At 41.6% G+C, this 20,411-nt stretch overlaps 1 protein-coding gene across 2 annotated transcripts in view; it reads left to right on the top strand.

Moving 5' to 3' along the window:
• Positions 1 to 20,182, top strand: part of cxxc4 (CXXC finger 4) — a 38,622-nt gene extending 18,440 nt beyond the window's left edge. For both annotated transcript variants that reach the window (XM_054778004.1, XM_054778005.1), the window contains exon 3: positions 19,285 to 20,182. In XM_054778004.1, coding sequence (XP_054633979.1) covers positions 19,285 to 19,329 — 45 coding nt within the window. In that variant the 3' untranslated portion in view covers positions 19,330 to 20,182. The remainder of the gene's footprint in view (positions 1 to 19,284) is intronic.
• Positions 20,183 to 20,411: the final 229 nt, after the last annotated feature.

Below are 20,411 nucleotides of genomic sequence, written 5' to 3' on the forward strand. Positions count from 1 at the left end.
GATGCGAACCATCAATAATATACAAAAACGCAACATAACGTGGTATTACAAGGAGAGAGGCATTTAGCGTATTGGGGATGAATGCCATTACAGTCGTCCCTTGTTTATCGCGGAAAGGGAATTTCTGCAAAGTAGGTTTCAATATTAACTCATTCAATCCCAGCCATTTTTCAAAAGTCAACCCATTCAGTACCGTTCAGCCATTTTAGACGATTTTGACTGATTTTTCAAGGCAAACAGAATATTGTATTCTATGGCTATATAAAAAATGGAATCTACCAAAATAAAGATTGGACTCCCCTCTTTCTTCAGAAAGAAGACATTTGTTTCTATCTTTTTCCAGTCTTTAGTAATCAGCAGTAGAACGTAGGTAGGTTTTTGGAAAATATCAGTTCCCAACAAAAAAAGGGAGAAAAACAGCTTTTTGTGAAAAAATACTTTTCAACTATAACTTTCTCTTTGGTACAATTTTTTTGCTTTTGTGACAGCTTAATTATCTAAACCACTATACCAGAACATAAACAATACAAAAAAGGGGTTGTTTTACATCAAAATAATAATTTATTTACAAATATAACACCACAGACTATTTACAATTTTCATTTTGGAGCTAAACTGTGTGTGTGCACGTGGACGTGTGCGCTCGTGTACATGCATGTGCTAAAAATGTCTAAAAATTACAATGCGTAACCTTCAGCACGCTACACTCCTCCACGCTCTCTCACTTCCACTTTGCTATCGAGTGGGTATTTACATGCAAAAGGTCCATGCTGACCTCTTATCAAATGCACTTCTGCCACCTTGTGGCCCTTTCATGGCTTAAAACTGCTCTAACGGTGCCATCTTTTAGTGTGCACTTGCATAATCACCTCTTTTTGCCTCTCGTACAAAAAGACGTAAAGGTGTTCGGATTCATAAAAATTAATAAATATGTCTTTAGTATTGAATTAGTTAATAAATGGAATATTTTCAAAGTTAGAGTATAGAAAACCTGTTTACTTTCTAAATCCGTTTTTTTTTTTACCATTATTAGAGCCATGTACACATGAAATAACACCACTATAGTTGCCTCTAGACTCATATTGGTCTTTGTTTACACCACATTGCTAATACGCAGGCTACGGGATCACTGCAGGGACACGAGACGGCCACGGCCGCATAGCATGCTAGCGAGCTAACTAGTTAGTCTCCAGTGTATTAATTGTAAACTTTCGAAAGGGTTTCAAATATAGTGGGGAAGAAAAGTAAGAAGCCAAAAACTAACCACTTCCACTCGGAATAGGAGGAGAACGTTCACTCTTCACTCTAACATGTTGGACATGCAGTGAGTGACTACACGCAATGTGCAGTGTTTTTTTTGTCATGACTGACGCCTAGTGGCAAGAATACTACATATAACTTGTGTTCAAATATTTTTTAATTAAAAATGGGCCATAGTCAACCACGAAACAGCGCTTATTTATGAAGTAATTAATTATTGAAAAACCATGATAGAGTGAGGGAGCGATATTCAAACCGCGATGTAGTGAGGGACAACTGTATTACTAGAGCACAGAATCCAGCTATCTATTTATCTTCAAGTATATCATTGCCAATATGATATATGCCGATAACTTCGAGCAGATGTAACGTGCCTGTAAAATTGGCACTCAGCCAAATGTAACAAGCCTCAGACAGTTCCAAACTTCTACACTTCAGCATCATCTGGATCTGTTCAAAATCATTATTTATCTAACAATATGACAAAAGCATACAACATTGAAATAAAATACATCATCAAATACTAACCAGAGATGCAGATTATTTGTAGACTGAATCCATCCTCCTTTCCAGATCTCTACAGACTATTTGTTGAACAGTTTTGCTCTGATCAACCAATGAGAGGATGGAAAAATGGTGATGTTGTTGTCAGCCAGCCCTGCGAGAAAAATCTGAAATCTGATAAAGAAACAGCCCCATTGCTGACAAGGTTTAAGTGTCATCAGCCAGCACTACTGATTCTGAAGGCCCCAGACATATTAACTGACATGGCAACATACAGACAAGCCAAGAAACAAGTTACGAAATGAAGCTAATAGACTGTTGTGTATAAATTCATACAATTTCATGGTGCACATTCTGGAATTTAAGTTGTAAATGTAAGTCAGTGCATTTGGTAGTGCTTAGGCCAGCAGAGAAGGCTTTGCTGGCCCTGACAGCACACAACTGAGTAGAGGTGCATACTCAGACACTCAATAAGAGAAATGATAGTAATAATGTCAAGGTTACCTTTATTTAAACCAGTGAGGAAGCGTTGGTCAAGGCCAACAATATAGTATTTAATATTTTTGCTATTTTTGATTCTGTGTTGTTGCTGCCCAGTGTTGAGACTTGTGTAGTTGTTTATGTCTATTTTGAGCATGTGTGTGCATAGTTGTTCATGTGTTCTGTATGGGACACTTGAAAATGCACGTAAATCGATAGATAACGGGACTTATTTGCAATTGTCAACTCCTTTTACCACCCTTATTGAGGCTCATCCTTTTGGAATATGTGTCACAAAAAAGATTTTGTCACACTTTAAAGGTGTATTTTTCCGGAAAAATGTACTTTGCCTCACGACTTCAGTGGCATTCTGTTTTATAGCTTCCACCAAATTGCACTTTTCCACATAACGTGCTCCATTTAACTACCCGGTGTCTTTGAAGATAGCCGGCCAATCCGGTCCTATGCAAGTCTTGTAAAATCTATGTCCTACAGTTATACGTCACTCTAATTACATTCCCTATTAGCAAGCGGCGGCTGTGAGTCACACAGAGCTCAGCCTCCAGCAGCACTTTGCCATATGGTCCATCTGCATGTCGGCGATATTTGGCAAGACGCTTTGCGAAGGTCAAAAATCAAGTCAGGGGACGATGCCAGAATTGCATCTATGCTAATTGCTTTCGCCTTCATTCATCTCAGGCTCGTCTGCTCTATCTCGCTCCTCCCTCCCTGCCTCCCTTCTCGCTCTCCGGCGTTCCTGCTGAACTTCGTAATCTGCTTTAGGATGTTTCTGAGATGGAGATGGATTTGGTTTTCCTCCTCTGCCCCCCAGCCTAATCTCCCCCCTGTGACCACCCCGCCTCTCACAGGCACAGCTCTTAAGCACACCATCATACATCTCCTACCCCCCCCCACCCAACACACACACTGTATGAGCCGAGTCAGCAAAAAACTGCCAAATTCCTCATTACTCACAAACATCCGCAATACACTTAGCTTGATTTGCTCCAATGGATGCCTGGTGCACAAGGCTGGTCCTTGAAGTAAACGATTGTTGCTGTACTTCAGTGCTGGCATGCAATCACATGTGAGTTGTTGTCAGTAGGCTTTAGTCCCATGACAATTAAATGCAGCAAGGACAGGTATTTAAATATTCGCTTTCTCAGGGTAAATAACCTGAAATAAATGACTTGTTCTAGCCGACTTAATGTGGCAATATTGTGTTTGTCTAATTAGATCTCTATACCAAAAAACATTTATTTTGCTAAATCATTTTAGCCAGATATTATCGAGAAACATAATATCTGTGAAAATTGTTCATTGTGTGTCTACAACACACAGTATATCAAAAACTGGCATTCTGTTTGTACATTAAACTGTACGTTAGAATTCAAGTTCTCACAATGGATAGGCTTTTCACTGTTTGTTTTTTTACTTTGACATTTTTCTTCATTTTTATATTTTTAAAAATAGTTTGTATTTTTTTACATTTTACAATAGTCATATTAACATATTAATATAATCATGAATATGTTTTATTATTTTTATAATTAATTCTAAATGTAAGAACATTTGAAAAAGTGTTGTTTTCTGTTCCATCTTTATTGCAGGAACAATATATATATATATATATATATATATATATATCTTTTTTTTTTTTTACAATTGTTTTAGACAATTTAACATGTCAAATTTTATGTGACACAGCATTGCTGACATGTTGCCCTTCTCTAAACAGAAAGCTTCTTGATATTTGATCATCAGTGCCTCTGCTGGTTGCAGCCAAGTATTGTCCTCCATTTTGCTTCACCTGTATTGTTAAAGACGAAGCGCTTATTAAGACAATCTCTAAGAGTCATTTTAAAGGGAAACAGGCAGCAAAGGCAAGTAAAAAAAAACTCTATATACCCAAAATTGGCGTCGTATGCAGCATTTTCTTGCAACGGTGCTGCATTGCAGGCCGGGGGTCAATGGCGTGTGGCTGACTAAATGAGCGTCCCGTCCGTGATGGCGGCCTTGGAGAGAGGTACCTTTTATAAATGGCATTGGTTGACGGTAATATTGGCTACAAGCTCCAAGATGAGATTTCTCTCACCCGCCACCCGCAACCCCTACCTTGCGGCACAGGTGATGGATTGCACTACCTTCCAGGTTTGAGCTTGGCAACGCCCCAATATTCCCGCGGAATAAAGTGACAGGCAATACATAACCCATCAGTTAAGGCCGACTGCGCCGCTCTTTCACTGCTTCATACCCTGAATGTATGGCTGCCTCCCTACTTGACCGTGATGAAAATTATGCCTGGCTACCCTTTTCCTGATTCCTGAAGCCTCACCACTGCGCTGATTTGAGTGCATGCCGTCATCTCATGATTCTGTTCACAGACCAACTCTCTACTCTTCGGGTAGAAAGTGCGGTATGTACTTTATGTGTTTGTGTTAGCGAACTCTTCTACTCCTGAACTGCTGCATACAAGAGGGTGACAGAGATAAGATTGAGAAGCATGACAATTTCGACAATAAACGACGTGAATTAAACACACATCTTTTGTTTGTATAACTCAACATTTAGCATTTTAATACTAAAATAAACAATTTTCTTACGTGAGCGTGGTGAGGAACAAGGTTGTTGTTCATGTCTGTCGTGCTGCCCGTGTATCTTATTTACGTCAGACACTTCTTCCATACTGCAAAGTCTGCGTTGTCTCGTCCACGCTATAAAAGCCAATGTTGTATATATATTTGTGTGTGTTTAGTTAATTTAAATATGGTTGTATTATAGTTAAGAATATGGTAGTGTTGTGCAATAGATGTGATAGTTATGTGAAATGACATGTTTGAACGACAGGTGTCGCTAATTCGCAAGGTTGTACAGAGCGTAGAAGAAGTAGTTCAGGAAGTCAGAACAAGAAACCCGAAAAGGTGATACAGACGCATGTTGAACGTATGTTGTGTTACGAAGTAAAGAAAAACCAAGAAACGACACTTCTGACGTCAACTTCATTCTGTGACTAGCAACGAAGTTACAGCTAAGTTACCACAGCCAAAGTGAGTCCATACTTTTGATTTTAACTATGTTACCGGATCTTTCCATGTAACTTGTCTGCTAGTTCTGTTCTGCCAGTTAACGAGTCTGCTAGTTCTGCACGTTTGTTTTTGCTTCTTCTTTCATTTCTTCTTCTTCTGTGGTTTCCACCAAATTTTCTTCTGTTCTGGTGAGGAGCGCCACCTAGATTACATGTAAAATGGTGACTCGACTCACTGAGAGGGAACGGCGTTAGAAGTTTATAGCGACTATATTTTAATCGTAATAAAAGTGCGATACAAGGCAAGAGCATATTGATAATCCATAGTAGGGTTTAATATCGCGATAGTTTGAGATAAAGATGTTTTGTGACACCCCTAATTGGGAGTGATGCCGGCTCCCAGCATGCATTGTGGTACTTGGTTTGTAAAAAGTTGCTGAATTTATTTGTTTAGAGTTAGTTGTTTATTATTCCCCATAGGAGTAGTTGCTCTATGTGTGTTTACTTACTTGTTACATGTGCTGTCATTTTGTGTTAGCACCCCCCCCCCCCGTCTCCATGTGATAACAGCACTGTTAGTTTTTGTGTCGGTGTTTACTAGCCCCTGCACGTAACACTGAACTTGGCCGGATGTCTCGGACTGCAATTACTGTACACTACTGTTTACTGTCAAGTTGCGGGCCGCAAAATATGATTCCACGGGTTTGAGACCCCTGCTTTAGGGTGTTAGCCAAATTACCACAGAATTTGGCACACAACTTTAGGGGACTGACAAGCACATTTCTGTAAAATCTGAGCAAGATTGATGAAAAAATGTTTGCCATTAAGCAAAATTTTCATGTACTATTTGCCCATAAGTCATTGACCATTTTCTCATGACAATAATACTTTCAGCATATCTGTATTACATGCATGCGAGCATGTCTTCCAAGTATTTTGAGCACAGCCCATAAGGGACGCTACAAATGTCATTCACTCCATTGGGTGTCCTCATTTTTCCCACACAGTTGACAAATGTGGTTACAACCAACCTACTACATTTCTTTACGGTTGGTTCGTAATTAACGGGTATGGTCAGCAGAATGTTTGGGTGTTTCTGAAGAGACTCTTTCTACATTTAATCCATCCTTGAGTAGTGCCCGGGCAACAAATCTAGATATGTGTTCGAGGCAAGTGGCTAAAAATGAACCCTACAAGGTTTTAAAAACAGGAGTACCAAGAGAAAACCTACGCAAGGGTGGGGAGAACATGCAAACTCCACCTAAAAGCTTTTCTTTCGAGTGATCCATACTTACTTTCCCATCTCTCTGTAAGTTCTTGAGGTTATCTGGACAAGCAAAAAGTCAGGAAGGCTGAAACAAATAAATCCACTAGTAATGACGGTGAATTAAAAGTTTCCCAGTGATTGCATGCTTGAGAGTATGTGTGGTGTGCTGGTGTGAGGCGAGCTGTTAGCACAGGGTTAGCGCCAGACATGTCTCAAGAGAAACCGGGGCACATTTGCAATCACCCTGAGTTCAAAAGGGTAATTTATTCGCAGTCTGTGCTTAAAGTCGCTCTGCTCAGGATGCCGCTGTGGGATTGTGCAGCGAGAAGACACATCATTTTCATTTTCCACTCGCTTCTTCCACTCACCTTCCTCCTCCTCCTCATCGCTGTTGTTGTTCCTCCCAGAGCCCTGTGTGGCGTCTTTTCGCCGGCGCAGGCGAGCATATTTCACTTTTACATTCATCCGCGCTGACGTTCCGGCGCTGATTGAATTCTGAGGCGCTGTGGCGTCTGCCATTATCGCCCTCATCGTCTTGAGTGGTTTATCTCTGGCCACAGCTCGGTACGACTCCAAGGCTGCAGGGTAGACGAGGGGGCAGGGTTGTGGACTCTTCATGCCTTTTTATTATTTGTGCGCAAAAAAGAGAGAGAAAGGGGGGAGGATAGGCCTTAGCCTGGATGTAGTGGGTGGAGGTCTTGTGTACTGAAGACCTTCTTTCTTAGTCCTCGTTTCCATTGTTTGTGCTATTTGTTTTGTACTGTTAAATTTGCACATTTTGCTACTTTCTATTGTAGTTTTGTAGTTGGGAATGAGGTCCTGCCCCAGGTGGAGGAGATGAAGTATCTCGGGGTCTTGTTCATGAGTGAGGCAAGGTTGGAGCTTGAGGTCGACAGGCGGATCGGCGCAGCATCTGCAGTAATGCGGTCGCTGTACCGGACTGTCGTGGTGAAGAGAGAGCTGAGCTGGAAGGCAAAGCTCTCAATTTACCGGTCGATCTATGTTCCCACCCTCACCTATGGTCATGAACTTTTAATCGTGACCGAAAGAACGAGATTGCGGATACAACAGGCTGAAATGAGTTTCCTCCGTAGGGTGGCTGGACTCGGTAGGGTGAGGGGCTCAGTTATCTGGGAGGGGCTCAGAGTAGAGCCGCTGCTACTTCACTTCGAGAGGAGCCAGGTGAGGTGGCTCGGGCAACTAGTCTGGATGCCTCCCGGACGCCTTCATGGTGAGGTGTTCCGGGCATGCCCAACCGGGAGAAGGCCCCGGGGCAGACTGAGGACACGCTGGAGGGATTATGTCTCACAACTGGCCTGGGGACGCCTTGGTGTCCTCCTGGTGGAGCTGGAAGAGGTGGCCGGGGACTGGGAAGTCTGGGCTTCCCTACTGAGACTGCTGCCCTCACGACCCGGAGGAAAATGGATGGATGGATGTTATAGTTTTCTATTGTAAATGGTTTCAAAATACCCAGCACTTTACCCATTTTGGTGGATTTATCAGTTGCAGCATCTGTAGCATGGCACTGTTTGCTTGTGTAGGGTGGAGCTAAATGAGCTGCTGTCTGTGGATTGTTCAGCACAGAATAGTCGATTCCATGACACACTGGAAACTAACAAAATCGAACTTTTTATAACCAATTTGCCGCTTCTTGATGTCGACACCGTAATCCATTAACATTTTTGGTCACTCTAACCATCCAGTGAAAGCCGTAATAGAAGATTTGACATATATCCACCTTTGCATAGAACCCAGGAAAAAAATGTGGTGTGCTTTCGCACATCGACACGTCATCCTGTAATCCGATAATTAGATGCATGAACTGTTGTAAAAACTTCACACCCATGTCCTGTCACTACAGAATTCCTTTACAATTGCTGTTCCACCTCTGTTCAGCTCAGATACTACCTCAGGAGGTGAAAAGTTGTCGAGTTTTCCCCACCATTACACAATTCCGTGTCAGTGCTGTTTATGCACAACAGAGACACGGAAAAAAGGTGAAAAATCGACTTTCTTTACAAGGGCTTTTGTAAATAATTGGTGAGTGAAGTGCTGTTGTCCCTATTTTACACAGAAATCCCACAAAATTGCCGCACCGGAGCCATAACAGAAGATTCGGCATTTGATCACCTTTGCCTATTACACAAAATGCAGCAGCGGGTGATTTCCGCAACAACACAGGATGTCAGACAGTGATAAATACTTTCAACACAACAGGCTGAGAGACATGAGTGTTTGTTGTTAAACGTCAAACTTCCGTCTCGCCTCCGTTTAGGCTCTGATACTACCTCTGAAGGCAGACTGGTCAGTGCCTGGTCAACTTTGTCCATCCGTTTTGTTTCAGTGCCGTTTATACAGAAGAGTGACAGAGACAAAATGTGGACAAACCACATCTTTTACTGGGGCTTTTTTAAAAGTATTTCAGTTACACGTTGTCGTCACAGAGATTCAGCAAAATTGGCAAAACAGTGAGTCCGGAATTTACCCGGCTTTGCCTTTTACACAGACCACAGCAAAGCCAGATGTTGCCGCAACTGTGTGGCACACACACAGCGACAGAGGATTCCAGAATTGGATAATTAGATGCAGGAGTACATCAGTGTCACAACCAAGTAATTGCTCAGTACCGACAATTATTTTTAACAAAACAGGTGGGAGAAGTGAGTGTTGGTTGTCGTGCTGTCCCACCTCTGTTAAGGCTTTAATACGTTATATAAGGAATTGTATGAAATGACACCGAGAATTGTCGCAAAATGAAGTCTTTTACAGCGGGTTTTGTAATTAGTTGATCAGTTACATGCTGTTGTCACTATTTTACACCAAACTCTCGTAAAATTGCTTTAACGGAAGATCCGGCATTTAAACGTTTTTGCCTTTTAAACAGAACTCAGAAAAGGAGCGTATTGCCACAACTGTGCACGTGTCCACACAGCAGTCAGAGACGTGGCGGTGCCAGTATCTGGTATACAATAATTGTTGGACAGCGACAATTGCTTTCGACACAACAGGGCAGGATTCCCTTTTACACAGGTGCAGTTCTCTCACCGCTTTGATATTACCTCCCAAAAATTGCTGGAGCGACCTCGCCGCCGCCTTCCATCCAAAAAAGGTGGAAAAATGCCATCTTTTACAAGGGCTTTCATGATTAGTTGGTGAGTTACACACTGTGGTATCGCTGTCTGCACTGAACCACAAGTCCAGTAAGCGTTTACCAAGCAGAACCCTATGCCTGTTGCGGGATTTACCATTGAAGCCATTCCGTTCTTCCCACCAGCCGACACTGCGGCATCATCTGCCAGGTTCAGTGAGGATCACAGGGTGTCATGGCTGTCCAGAGACCTTAAGCCACAATCAGCAGAAAATTCCCCATCATTTTTTTAGCACCTTTAGCACGACAAACTGGCATTTAGAATGGTAGCTGTAAAGACAACGCTTGGCCCGTCTTTCGTCCACGGGTTTGATACTGAGCGGTGTGCGTTGGCCGCCAGAGCGGGAAATTGTCTTTCCCTGCGTGTGTGGTTGTAGCCAGCTTGTTATGCACGCTCTGCTGCACAGGCTGCAGCGTTCACTAGGGGCTGAGCTGCCGCCACGCCGTCTTGATCTGTTGTCGTGGTCATACCACAACCAACCCTCACCGCTCATACCTCCCCTTCCACTGTTCTTTGCCCTCGCTTGTTCTGTCTCTGGCCCTCTTCTCTTTGTTCTCTTTCCCGCTCCCTCCCTTTCCGTGGCGAGTGATTTTGTTGAAGACGTAAGCAGGTGGAAGTGTGCTAATTGAGCCTTCCTGGTGCCTTTCCTTGTCACTGCAGCGTTGTGAGGCCAGCACTCGAGCTTCACCGGGTCGATACAGTGGAAACTTAACAAAACAGAGACATGCCGAGTACCCAGATCAGGGTCATTATTGTCTCTCGCCAGCCGCACTTCCACCAGGGGCTGATCAATGCAGGATATGGATTAAGACAAACACCTAGCCTTTCTCGAGGCCAAGGAAACAGAGGCTGCTCCTGCTAAAAACGGCCTTATTTGGATATTACACATTTTCTTGGCTTATCGTTTGAAAGCATCATTGTGTATTATACCTGTATTGAATGTAGTGTCACCACACAACACTGTATTGCTTCCAGATTGTCACGCATGCTAGCAATTGCCGTTTGGCAGTGACGTGTGGTGAGGTTCGTGGCTGGTGAGGCACTGACTCCTTTGGTGTGTTTTTGATGTTAATACAGGTTGTTTATTAAGATAAGTAAAACAATACTTCCTCAAAGTGTTTGGATTAGAAAAAAGAAATTCGGATCGTAACACATAACATGGACATTACGGCATATTTCTCATATTGAATCACTGTCGCTTACTTACATTATTGTCTGAATTTTGACGAAAAACCGGAGAAATAACCCAGAAATACTATCTTCATGTTCTCAATGCATATAGTTGATTTAGAATGGTCTAGAGCAGTGATTCCCAACTGGTTTTCCTGCAGGAACCACCACCACCCCTCATAACCCAAACTGCAGAACATTTTCAACTCAAATTCTCATGTATATATACATATATATATATATATATATATATATATAATCACAATGTCAATCACACGTCTGTGAAATCAAACTGTCCACTTAGGAAGCAACACACGCTGTTGTGTGAATGGAATAGACAACAGATGGGTAGCAAGACACCCTCAATAATAATAATACATTTGATTTCCATTGATAATTTTTGTGTGATTTTGTCAGCATTGGTCAACTATGTAAAGAACAAAGTATTTAATAACAATATTTCATTCATTCAGATCTACGATGTGTTATTTTCCCTTTATTTTTATGTTGGCTGTATTTTTTTTTTGTCATATATATATATATATATATATATATATATATATATATATATTTACAACACAACAAAGTGGAAAAATATTGTAAGCATTGTGTTATATTGATTTTTTTTTACATTTTGATGACTAGCTCTATGTCCAAAATGATTCATGAAAATGAAAAATGAAAATTTTCAACTCAAACCTCTCATTTTGTTGTCAGCACATTAAACTATGTAAAGAACAAAGTATTTAATAAGAATATTTTATACCAAAAAAACCCCACTAAAATAACACATCCTAGATCTGAATGAGCAGTATATATACAGTATGCCTTTTGGACATATACCTGTATATATACTGTATATATAGTATATTAGGGCTGTCAAAAATAACTTAACGCCCGTGATTAATCTGAAAATGTTAAAACCAAAGTTTTGTGTACATTTTGCGGTGATGAATTGTCTTTTACCACCTTCGGACAAAGCATATCTTTATCCATATTTTACACTCACCGAATGAATGCACGCAAACCGAGGCAAAATTGCGGTGTAAATTTCCTACGTTAACCGAAGAACACGCTATCAGGCGGCGGACGCTAACTGAACTTCCATTGTATTTTCTTAGATTCAAAGGGACTGTTTGCAACACAACAATAGCTGCAGTGGTGATATACTCTCTCTTTCTTTATGGCACGCTCTTCTCCAGCAGATGTCTGCAGCTGTGTGTCGAACGGGTGGCACATTAAGGATACCCTCCCTCTCCCCCTCAAGCTTGACAAAGTCGCCCATAAACACAGCACCCACCTTGCAGCAGCATAGCAAGAATCAGTGTTGTAGATCATTGATTTTCATACTGTGGTATGTGTACCACTGGTGGTACTCGGGAACAAATGTTAGCTGAAGTTGATTTTTTCCTTTGCTGAAATATTGATGCTCATCTTCAAAGCTAAATTGTCATTGTAAGAGGAAGCAGCAAAAACAGTGATACTTACAAAGTAAAACATTTTCGAGGTGGCACGTGGTGTACAAAGTTTGAGAGACATTGGGCCTCATTCTCGAACATCTTCTTAAAAGTCTTCTTAAGAAGTGTACTTAAGAAGGCGCGGGTTGGAAACTGCGCCACATTCACGACACGTTCTTAAGTAGGGATAATCGTTCGCACCGGTGTTCTTAGGTTGATGAATGCCAACTGCGATGCCCGTGCATGTGAGGCCTAATTTGCATAGGTCACCGCCTATTATTTCCTATACAAGGTAAAAAATGTGCTGTGCGCAACAGGCAGCTGGAGGCGGAAATGCCAAAGCGCAAGGGCAAGACTGAGGAGCAGCTGGACAACAAACGGAAGAAAAAGTTCAATTCTGCTGAAATAGAGGTGCTTTTACAAGGAGTGAGCGAACACAAGACCACCTTATTTTCACGTGTATCCACCGGTCATCAGGCCATCCAAAAAGAGTCGGCATGGAGCACCATTGCAGGAAACATAAATGCCGTTTCCACGGAGAAACGCACCACCGCAGAGGTTAAAAAGAAGTGTTTTGACTTAAAATAGACTCAAAAAAAAAAAGATTGGACTGCACCGGAGGGATCTGGAGGAAACGGGAGGCGGGCCATCAATCAGAAACCAAACCATTTCGGAAACTCTAGAAAATATTTACACAATCATGATGGAAAAATAAAGTTAAAATACATAGTTTGTGTGTGACAATTTATTTTTTCTGTGGTTACATTTGATTAGACGCTGCCTAATTAATACAGCAGCCCCGTGCTCTGGCTTAAGACGCGACTGGGGGCGCATGTCGTTATCTGGGGGTGCTACGTGCGCAATAGGCACACCACGTTTCATTGCGATGTTATTCTGATGATCCTGCACACCTGCAAGAACAGAGAGGGAAGCCTGAAGCCTGAAGCGGGACATCAAATATTCGTCGCTTTCAGCAAATAAATCTAATGGTCCCTTTACATTCTCTCTCTGTGCAGCGCACGTCCAGCCAGCCTTTTTTTTTGATGAATTGGGATTTGAATATATATTTATCCATGGAGTATATTTTAGTTGTTTTGATGATAAATAATTGTTGGGATATTTTATTTGCACTACATTTTTTGGGATCAGGTTGCAAAATCCATCATGAGGGCGATTGCGCATTGAAAGTGCAAGCTTCCTCCTGAGCGAATTTGTTTCATAGATCTAAGAACTGTGAGTTAAGAACACGTTTCGTGAATGCCAAAAATCTTCGTAAGAAGGCTTTAAGAACACATTTGTGCTTAAGAACGTTTCGTGAATGAGGCCCGTTGTTCTCAGGTCAGTACTTTTTTTTTTTTTTTGCTTAGGCAAAGATCTGCGTCCCACCTAAGCATGGGCAGGTTACCAGTTTCAAAAGTCACCCACCCCTTCAAAACCACTAAAATTTTGTGTCTGGTACTTTTTCTACGATATGAGAGAAAGTGGAGGTCCTGCCCGGCCACTACGTGGAAATACTTGGTCTCCTCCTGTGTTATTCCTCGCAGTCCAAACTGGGCTTCGATGTTTTGTAACCACAGGCGTGTGTGCTGTGTTGCCATAAGTGCGTCATAGATAGCACAGGCGTTGTTAGCTGTCTCGTTAGCATTGCGCGGCGCCGGTACAGCCGCGCTGTTGTCGGTCGACATTCAACATTACTCACGTCGAGGGTCATCAAATGTGGAGATGTGATTGTGAAGGAGACAACAGTTGAGGATAAGTGATATAAACTGTTTGCTCTCCACCGAACAACAAGAAACAACCACTTAAAGTAAAACAGCACTTTTTTTGGAAGACATACTGTATGTCTTTCTCTTTTCTGTGCGTTGTAAATGATAAAAAGATGGAGCTCAGAATGCACGGAATCGGAAACACACATATTGTACATATTTTATTACATATTAACATATTATTATTAACATTGTTACGCTGATGGAACTATTTTACTGGCATACTGACACCATGCCACACCACACTGGCTAGCTACTAGCCGGCTAGTGACTAGCTTCGCCACACACTCGCCCGCAGCACGTCACAACGCGCTTACCTCAGGCCGCTAACGAAGGGTAAAGCTACATATTGGAGCTGCTGCTGTCTTTTTATTTTTGAGGTTGGAAAAGTTAATGCTAGGTGTAGGCCTTTGTTTCTATGTTGCTATGTGAAGGAAGTTCCAGTAATGCTTAAAAGGACCAAAATACAAGAAAATACTGTAAGTATTACATGTTATCATGAATGCACCTGTTACCACATGGTCACAGCATGTATATAAAAACATAAAACCTTGTTGGACGTTTTTGTAGGTGTTTTATTAGCGGTCTTTGTAGGCGACATAGGTGTGTCCCATTATGTGCAGCAATAAGCTGTCTCTTTTTATCATTTTTTATATCTTTAGAACGCACAGAAAGGGAAAGACGTGTGTTCATGTCTCATATAAAGATTGTGGATGATGGGCAAAATGAAAAAAAAGTGCAGTTTTCCATTAACAGCGCCTCAGTTGCTAACAACAATCACATGACCTGGAAACGGATGTTTGTGGAAAAGTGTGACCCGCTGCTATGGAACGCATGCCCCGGCGACCCTAGTGAGGAGGAGCAGTATAGAAAATGGATGGATGGATGTTGTGACCTTCTTGGGTTTCTTGATTGCATTTATTTGCATTGTGGTTTGTTTTTTTTTGTTTTTTTTTATCAAGAAAATACCTGTTGTGTTGCGACTTCAGTTGCAGGATTAGCCACAGTAGAATGCATTATTTATTTATTTAAAATACATACGTTCCACTTTCATCGTGTTTTATCAGTTTATATTATATGGTTTCAAAATGACTGTTTGACATGACTTTTCTCTCTCTTCTCTAAGGATATTTCAAAATAACACATTTTAGAGCTTTAATTATAATACCGTGAAACCGTCAAACCATTATATTTTTGCCTGAGGTTATCATACCTCTCATAGCGGCCCATGCCTTGTGAGAATCACTGCTTTAGAATGTGGGAGAAGATATTTATTTTGTCAACATTGCCATTTGTCGTGTGTAAAAAACAAACAAACAATGAAGGAACTTCTTAGAGTCCTCTTGTGCCATTTCTCATTCAACAAAAAAAAAAATATCACTTTGGTATGAATAATTTTGGGCAGATGTCGCAAGCCACTTATCGTAGCATCATATGTGACAAGAATATCCACTTATAAAACTCTTAATTGCGTCAAAATGAATGGCTGCATACAATTAGGCAAAGCCTTCAAATGCACAGACTTTGAATTAGCCGTGATGGCGCCCTGCTGCTTTGTGTCCTCCATTAAACACTTAGAAAAAGAATAGACGTTGTTTGATCTAGTGTGAAAACATAGTAAGTGGTTCTTTCACAAACAAGAAAAGAAAGACGTGTCAGTAAGTCATGCAAGAAACCAACTTTGAGGCCGAAATTGTAAGAAATGAAATGTTCATCATTGAGAAAGGCGTACAGTGCAATATTGTTTTTTTGTTGTTTTTTTTTTTACATGTGGGGGGGCTCAGACGCTCATCAGTATGCCTTTAAGGAGCCACTGGGTATTAAAATGCAAAATTGCCCTCCACTCAGGCTAAAGTGATTTTAGTTGTGATTATGCACCATTTCCTCCCACTCAACAGCAAAGAGAAAAAAAACGAGGGAGGAGAAAAAATAAAAAGAGCGCTAATTGGTCATGGGGATTGGTGGGAGGCTTGGCTGTTTTATGTGTCTGACTTCTAAATGAGTTTAGGAAAGGAGAGGCTGCCACTCTGCTATAGAGGTTCTGTTCAGTTGGGCTGGGTGGGTAGTGGTGGTGGGGGGGGGCGGGGGTGCCGTGCTGTTGGCGTGCGCTCAAATTGAAATGATGCACTGTTCCCCCTCACTGCGGCTGGAGCGCACAGTAATTAAATGCCTCATTGTTGCTTCCTGGGAATTGGAATGGAATTTTTCATGCGGCGTAGTGATTATTTGGGTGTGGGTGGGGCGTGGATGTAATCACCTTGGCTGCATCTCTGATGAAACACTTCGGTTTGGTGCTTGTGCCGCCTAAAGTGCCCCTCTGGGTTCTTTTTGGTTTTGTTTTTTTTTTGCTAAGTGCTTTTATTCATCACCGGTCTTGTTGTCACAACGTCCTGTTTTTGGCGAATACATTTAATGCAACACAACGCAGGAGTTGGACCTACCTTAGCCCTTCTTACGCTAATGCTACTCTATTCACCAAAGTGATTTCAATGTACATTACTATAATCTCCGCTGGTGCCAACCGCTCTAATAAACGCCACACCTCAAATATACCGGTGTTGTTACCTTTACCCCAGGAGTGTCCAAAGTATCCATTTTCTGCCCTAACCCATATTCTAAAAATAAAATGTATTCTTTGTTAATATTATTAGATATTACACTAATTTGCTTTCACACAGACGTTCCACAAAATTGCTGTATCGAAATCAACAGATTCAGCAGTTATCCAACTGCGCCTTTTATACAGACCAAGCGAAGGCGAGATATTGCCGCAACTGTGTGCACTTTCACACAGAGACACGCTATCTTGCAGCCTGATAATTAGATGCGTGATGAAGTCAAGATCAACATATAAAAGACTTGTTTGCTTTCAACACAACAGGGCAGGATATTTGAGTCTCAAATTTCAAACGTCATCTGCTTTCCGCCTCTGTTGCATCTCTGATACTATCTCAGAAGCTGCAAAAATGCCCGGTTGACTTTTTCTGGGATTCTGCGACGCAGGGGGGTGAAAAATGTAACTTTCCGTCTTTTAGAGGCAGCGCAAAAGAGGCTAGCGATACCTTCGGTTATGTGACAGTCCAGTAGATGTCTTTACCACAAGACACACAGGCTACAGAGCAGATGTCCATCCATCCTTTTTCTTCACCGCTTGTCCTTACAGAGCAGATGTGGCGTCTGTAAAGCTGAAGTTTATGTTAGAGTTTAAAGGGAAAGAGCACTCCTATGCAGAGTGGAACGTCGTGGAACTAAACATTTCAACATTGAGCCTAAAGAACACAAAATGCAGTTTTTAAATGAAACGTTTTATTATTAAGGGAGAAAAAAAAAACCAAACCTGGATGGCCCTTTGTGAAAAGGTAATTGCCCTCTAAACGTAATAACTGGTTGTGCCACCCTTAGCAGCAACAATTGAAATCAAGTGTTAACAAGCAATAACTTGCAGCCATTCAGCCATTCAGAGGTGGACTTGCTGGTGTGTTTTGGATCATTGTTCTGCTGCAGAACCCAAGTTGGTTTCAGCTTGAGATCACCAACAGATGGCCGAATATTTTGCTTCAGGATTTTTTTGGTTTGACAGCAGAATTCATGGTTCCATTTATCACAGCAAGTCTTCCAGGTCCTGAAGCAGCAAAACAGCCCCAGACCACCACACTACCACCACCATATTTTACTGTTGGTATGATGTTTTTTTTTCTGAAATGCGGTGTTACCTTTATCCCCAATGTAATGGGACATACACCTTCCAAAATGTTAACGTTTTTTCTCATCAGACCAGAGTATTTTGCCAAAGATCTTGGGGATCGTCAAGATGTTTGTGCCATCTTCTGCAGCAGGACAATGATCCAAAACACACCAGCAAGTCCACCTCTGAATGACTGAAGAAAAACAAAATGAAGACTTTGGAGTGGCCTGGTCAAAGTCCTGACCTGAATCCTTTTGAGATGCTGTGGCATGACCTTAAAAACGCGCTAAATGCTGGAAAAGTGGGCCAAAAATCCTCCACAGCGCTGTAAGAAACTGGTTGCAAGTTATTGCAAACGCTTGATTGTAGTTGTTGCTGCTCAGGCTGGCCCAACCAGTTATTCGGTTTAGGGGGCAATCACTTTTTCACACGGGCCATGTAGGTAGGGATTTTTTTTTCTCCCTTAATAATAAAAAGTTTCATTTTGTGTTCAGTTGTGTTGTCATACTTTTTCATACCACTGTATATATTTGAATTAATTAAATGCCTTACCTTTAATAAATTCCTGGTACTCTCTGCTGTTGAATAAAGCAACTTACCCTTAATTTAACACCTTATTTCTAATAAAATGCATGAAATCAAATTAATTACGCATGTTACCTCTAATAAACACCTGGTACTTTCTCGTGTTGAGCAGGTAGATCGACAGGTACACACAAATGAAAAGAACAGCCTTGCAACACCTTATTGTGAATAAATGCCTGGTATTCTCTGCTACTGAGTAGATTTACGCTTTTAATTAAGCACCTTGCTTGAACAAAATGGCTGATACTCTCTGTTGTTGAGTAGATGACTAGATTTACGCTTTTAATTAAACGCCCTACCTCTAATAAATGCCTTCTGCTGTCTGCTGTTGAGTAGACACTGTGGTTAGATAGATCTGTAGCTAGATAGATAGATTTACGCATTAAAATAAATTCATTAAATGCCTTTCCTTTGAAATGGTAGTTTCTGCCTTTGAGTAGATTAAACACCCTATCGTTGAGTAGATGGCTAAAGCTACACTTTTAACTAAACATCCTACCTCAAATACATGCCTTTTACTGTTTGCTGTTGAGTAGATGGATACTGTAGACAGATAGCTCTGTAGCTAGTAGGGGTGTCACAAGACCTCGTGAGACTAAAATGTGACAAGAAATATCCTGTGGGCTCCATGTCTGGGACAATAGCATATAAATTAATTAATCACACAATAAATGAAAATGAACTTGATCATTTTGCCGGCCTCAATATATTGTCATGTGCGTGCATGTCTTTTTTCCCCGTCTCTGGCCTCCAAACAGGCAGGAAGAGAGTTCACTCTGTGCATGTCTTTCAGCACCTTGGCACGTTTGTTCCATAGAACAACGGCATGAACAACTTCCTCACTAGGAAGTTTGAGGAAGTCTTTCATGTGGGTTGACTATTCCTTTGTAATGTGTCAATCCAAGTTAACATGTCCTCTCATTGTGTCTCTCACAGAGGACGCCGGTCACTAATGGCGAAGCATTCCGGTGGTTCTTCTAAAGACATCTAAAGGCATGCTGGTCCACCTGGCAAGAGGTCACCAATGAGCGACTCTTTGGACTGTCTGCTCGGAGCACTCTATGACCCAAAGCAACACATTTTTGGATCGGAGGATGGAATTTAAAAACATTTGGACAGAAAGATGGATGAAAACATATTGGGTGTTGTTTGCTTTTTCTGTGTAATTATTGTACCTTTTTGACAGTATCACAATGTATATTTTTGGTGTCTATGAATGTGTTTTCAGTGTTTGCGGCCGGGGATGGGCCGCCGACTTTCTGTAAAGAAAGAGACAATCGTAGCACCACACACTGAAGACGGACTGACCACTGGGATTGAAGACAAAGCAACAGCAATAATTATTTTTCATCTTTCTCCCTCCAAGGAATCATCTGATCTTTCCACAGTTTTGTCTCAATGAGGCATTTTCTTTTTCTAACTTTGTGTGGACTCACTGCAGTACAGGGCACATTGTCTTGTGTGGTGAGTTGCACCTCTTTAAAAAGCGAGCATTTATTGGAGTTGGACTCAAATCTGGAGATTTTTCTGGGTTTTCGGTATTTCAAAAGGGGATTTATGTCAGTAAAGGCATTGTTGCTGACGTTAAAACCAATGAAAGTACACTATGAACATATCAGGTGGAGTTCTGCGAGGGACGGTTTTGGACTTTTCTCTTCGCCCCGCAGAGCACACCACCACAAAGCATCCCCCAAAATGATCCTAATAAGTTTCCCATTGTCCTGAACCCTGTTGTTGCATGTGTACATGTGTTTGGCTTTTAAAGACCACTTAAGAATTTGTATATTGTTGTTGTGATGCTTTTATGTGTTCTAATAAAAAATAATGACTTGGACTACCCGACTGACATGCTGACACTTGATGGAGAAGATCGCCTGATAAGCAATGATTCCCTCTCCCTGCCTTCCTGGGATGAAGCTTGCAGCGTTGCTTTGCCTCCCCAGTCACGTATTCCCGGGAATACTAAAATGTTGCGCGGAGAAGAGTGCTTCCCGGAGGCAGCAGACTTTAAAGGACGAGTGAAATCCCATGTGGTTTGTCATGCTAGAATGCGTACGAGGGAG

The sequence above is a fragment of the Dunckerocampus dactyliophorus genome, chromosome 6 (genome assembly GCF_027744805.1).
Source record: "Dunckerocampus dactyliophorus isolate RoL2022-P2 chromosome 6, RoL_Ddac_1.1, whole genome shotgun sequence".
Lineage (NCBI taxonomy): Eukaryota > Metazoa > Chordata > Actinopteri > Syngnathiformes > Syngnathidae > Dunckerocampus > Dunckerocampus dactyliophorus.